General features: G+C 35.3%; 1 protein-coding gene across 2 annotated transcripts in view; it reads right to left on the bottom strand.

The window, feature by feature from the left end:
• LOC103922364 (collagen alpha-1(XXVIII) chain-like) overlaps positions 1–1656 on the bottom strand; it is a 17092-nt gene extending 15436 nt beyond the window's left edge. For both annotated transcript variants that reach the window (XM_009330488.1, XM_009330489.1), the window contains exon 1: positions 1592–1656. In XM_009330488.1, coding sequence (XP_009328763.1) covers positions 1592–1648 — 57 coding nt within the window. In that variant the 5' untranslated portion in view covers positions 1649–1656. The remainder of the gene's footprint in view (positions 1–1591) is intronic.
• Positions 1657–1918: the final 262 nt, after the last annotated feature.

The following is a 1918-nucleotide window of genomic DNA, read 5'->3' as shown; positions in this document are numbered from 1 at the left end:
GCAGCATCTGCTGATTTGTGTCGATACAGTCAAAGCCAGGTAAAGCCCTTGTGCTTTGGAGGCAGGCAAATCTAACATTTCAAAGTGACAAAGTGAAGCATATCCCTTTGATTACATGAAAATTAAATGTTTGTTTTTCCTTTTTTCCTCTTTATTCTTAGTTGAAAAAAGCTTCTGAAATTTGACCAAGCTTCATAAAAGTTTCTGTAGAGTTCAGGTTGAATTTTTGATTACTGTCTTATAATAAATAATCACTGTGCTCCAGTACAGTAAAGGGAATTCATTCAGTGGTATGTAAATTACCTACATTTTGCATATGTTGAATATTTAGGCAGAAGTATATCAAAATTTGATCATCATTAAATAGAAATATATAGCTTAATATTTAACTTCTAGATATTAGTGAAGTTTGAAAAGTCATCATTCTCATCTGTGTAGACAAAAAATTTGCCACAAACTTTGACAGAATCTCTTGTGAAAAATACTGTTAATCTATATATTTATAAGCAAGGATTCACACAAAACATTGTGCTAAATAGCTTATCTCAAGAACTAGGTGCTACAAGCAAGTCCTCACCCTTGAAAACAAAATATTGTTTCCCCACAGAAAACACATTTTTCATTCTCAAAAGTTTTGTGGAAGCAGCACAGTGTCACACATTTGTAGGATTTTGACACTCAGTCCAAACTTACATTTTTAAACAGACTGTCCGTATGATTTACCAAGGTATTGAGATTGCTGCAGGTTTCAGAAAGCAAGGCAAAGTCAGACATACATCCTGAGAAAATATTCATGCTCCGTCACTCATTGCATTTCTGTAACAGGTTGGTAATAGCAATGTTTCTCCATTCAGATACTAGTTTATTCAAAATGGCAGTGGAGACTTCCATTAATCCTTGCTAAGGAAATCACCGAAAAAGTTACAAAGGCATATCGATTTTTAACTTAAGTGGAGAAATATACACAATGTTTCTCCTCATTGCCTTTGTAAAAATAATTGATGGATACACCTATAATAAAGAAAACCAGGCATGCATTGAATTTCTTTTCTTACCAGTATGTCTTTTTTGAATTATAAATCACTTTAGTGGAGGGAGGAAAAAATTGCCCAGATGTTGCATGCTGGCTGCTTATAGAATTAACATTTTGTTTTCATGTTTCTTTCCTAAATGGTTTTACTAATGAAATTAATTGGATTCAATTTATTCAATTTCATTGAGCAAAAATTGCAAACATAAAATTCACATTTAACATATTGTCCACCACAAAACAATCTCTTGGTAACAGAATAGATAGAAACAGAAGCAATGCATCATTTAACTAACTTATCAGCCTGATAGTTCTGTTCAATTTCCAGCTGTAATCTCATGAAGTTTAGCTGCAAATGCCACTTTCTTCCAGTTAGTATTCCTTCCTAATCCAGTTGGTAGAAGCATATGGTCAGTGCCCATGTTCTTATGCTTGATTTCTCCTGCAATTGCACCAATGTCAATCAATAACTGATGAAGATATTTTGGTGCCTGGGAGAAGAGAGTCTGGCTGTCAGCACCACAAAAGAGCACAAAAGCTTCAACATGGCATCATACCAACCTTGGGACCAACCGTTCCGCTTCCCTGTGGCCCCGGGGGCCCAGGATAGCCTCTCATTCCACGGTCTCCCTGAAAATAGTCACAGAAATGTCAGTAATTTATCACCTATTAACTGTGACATCTTTCATCCACTTACAAAGCAGTCAGTCAAACTACTGAGTTTAAAAAACAAAACAAACGTTACATACATAAACAGTTGCTTTATAGATAGATAAAAAAAAGCCCCAAATGCAGGCACCCACGTTATTTAAGCTCTAGGTGAAGAACATTATTCCCCAAGCAAAGGTCCACGTGATCAAAATCACCAACAGTTAGGACTCTAATTTG

This window comes from Pygoscelis adeliae, unplaced genomic scaffold (genome assembly GCF_000699105.1).
Source record: "Pygoscelis adeliae isolate BGI_AS28 unplaced genomic scaffold, ASM69910v1 Scaffold27, whole genome shotgun sequence".
NCBI classification, from domain to species: Eukaryota; Metazoa; Chordata; class Aves; order Sphenisciformes; family Spheniscidae; genus Pygoscelis; species Pygoscelis adeliae.
Note: the sequence above shows the minus strand (reverse complement) of the source record. Positions and strands in the feature narration are given on the sequence as shown.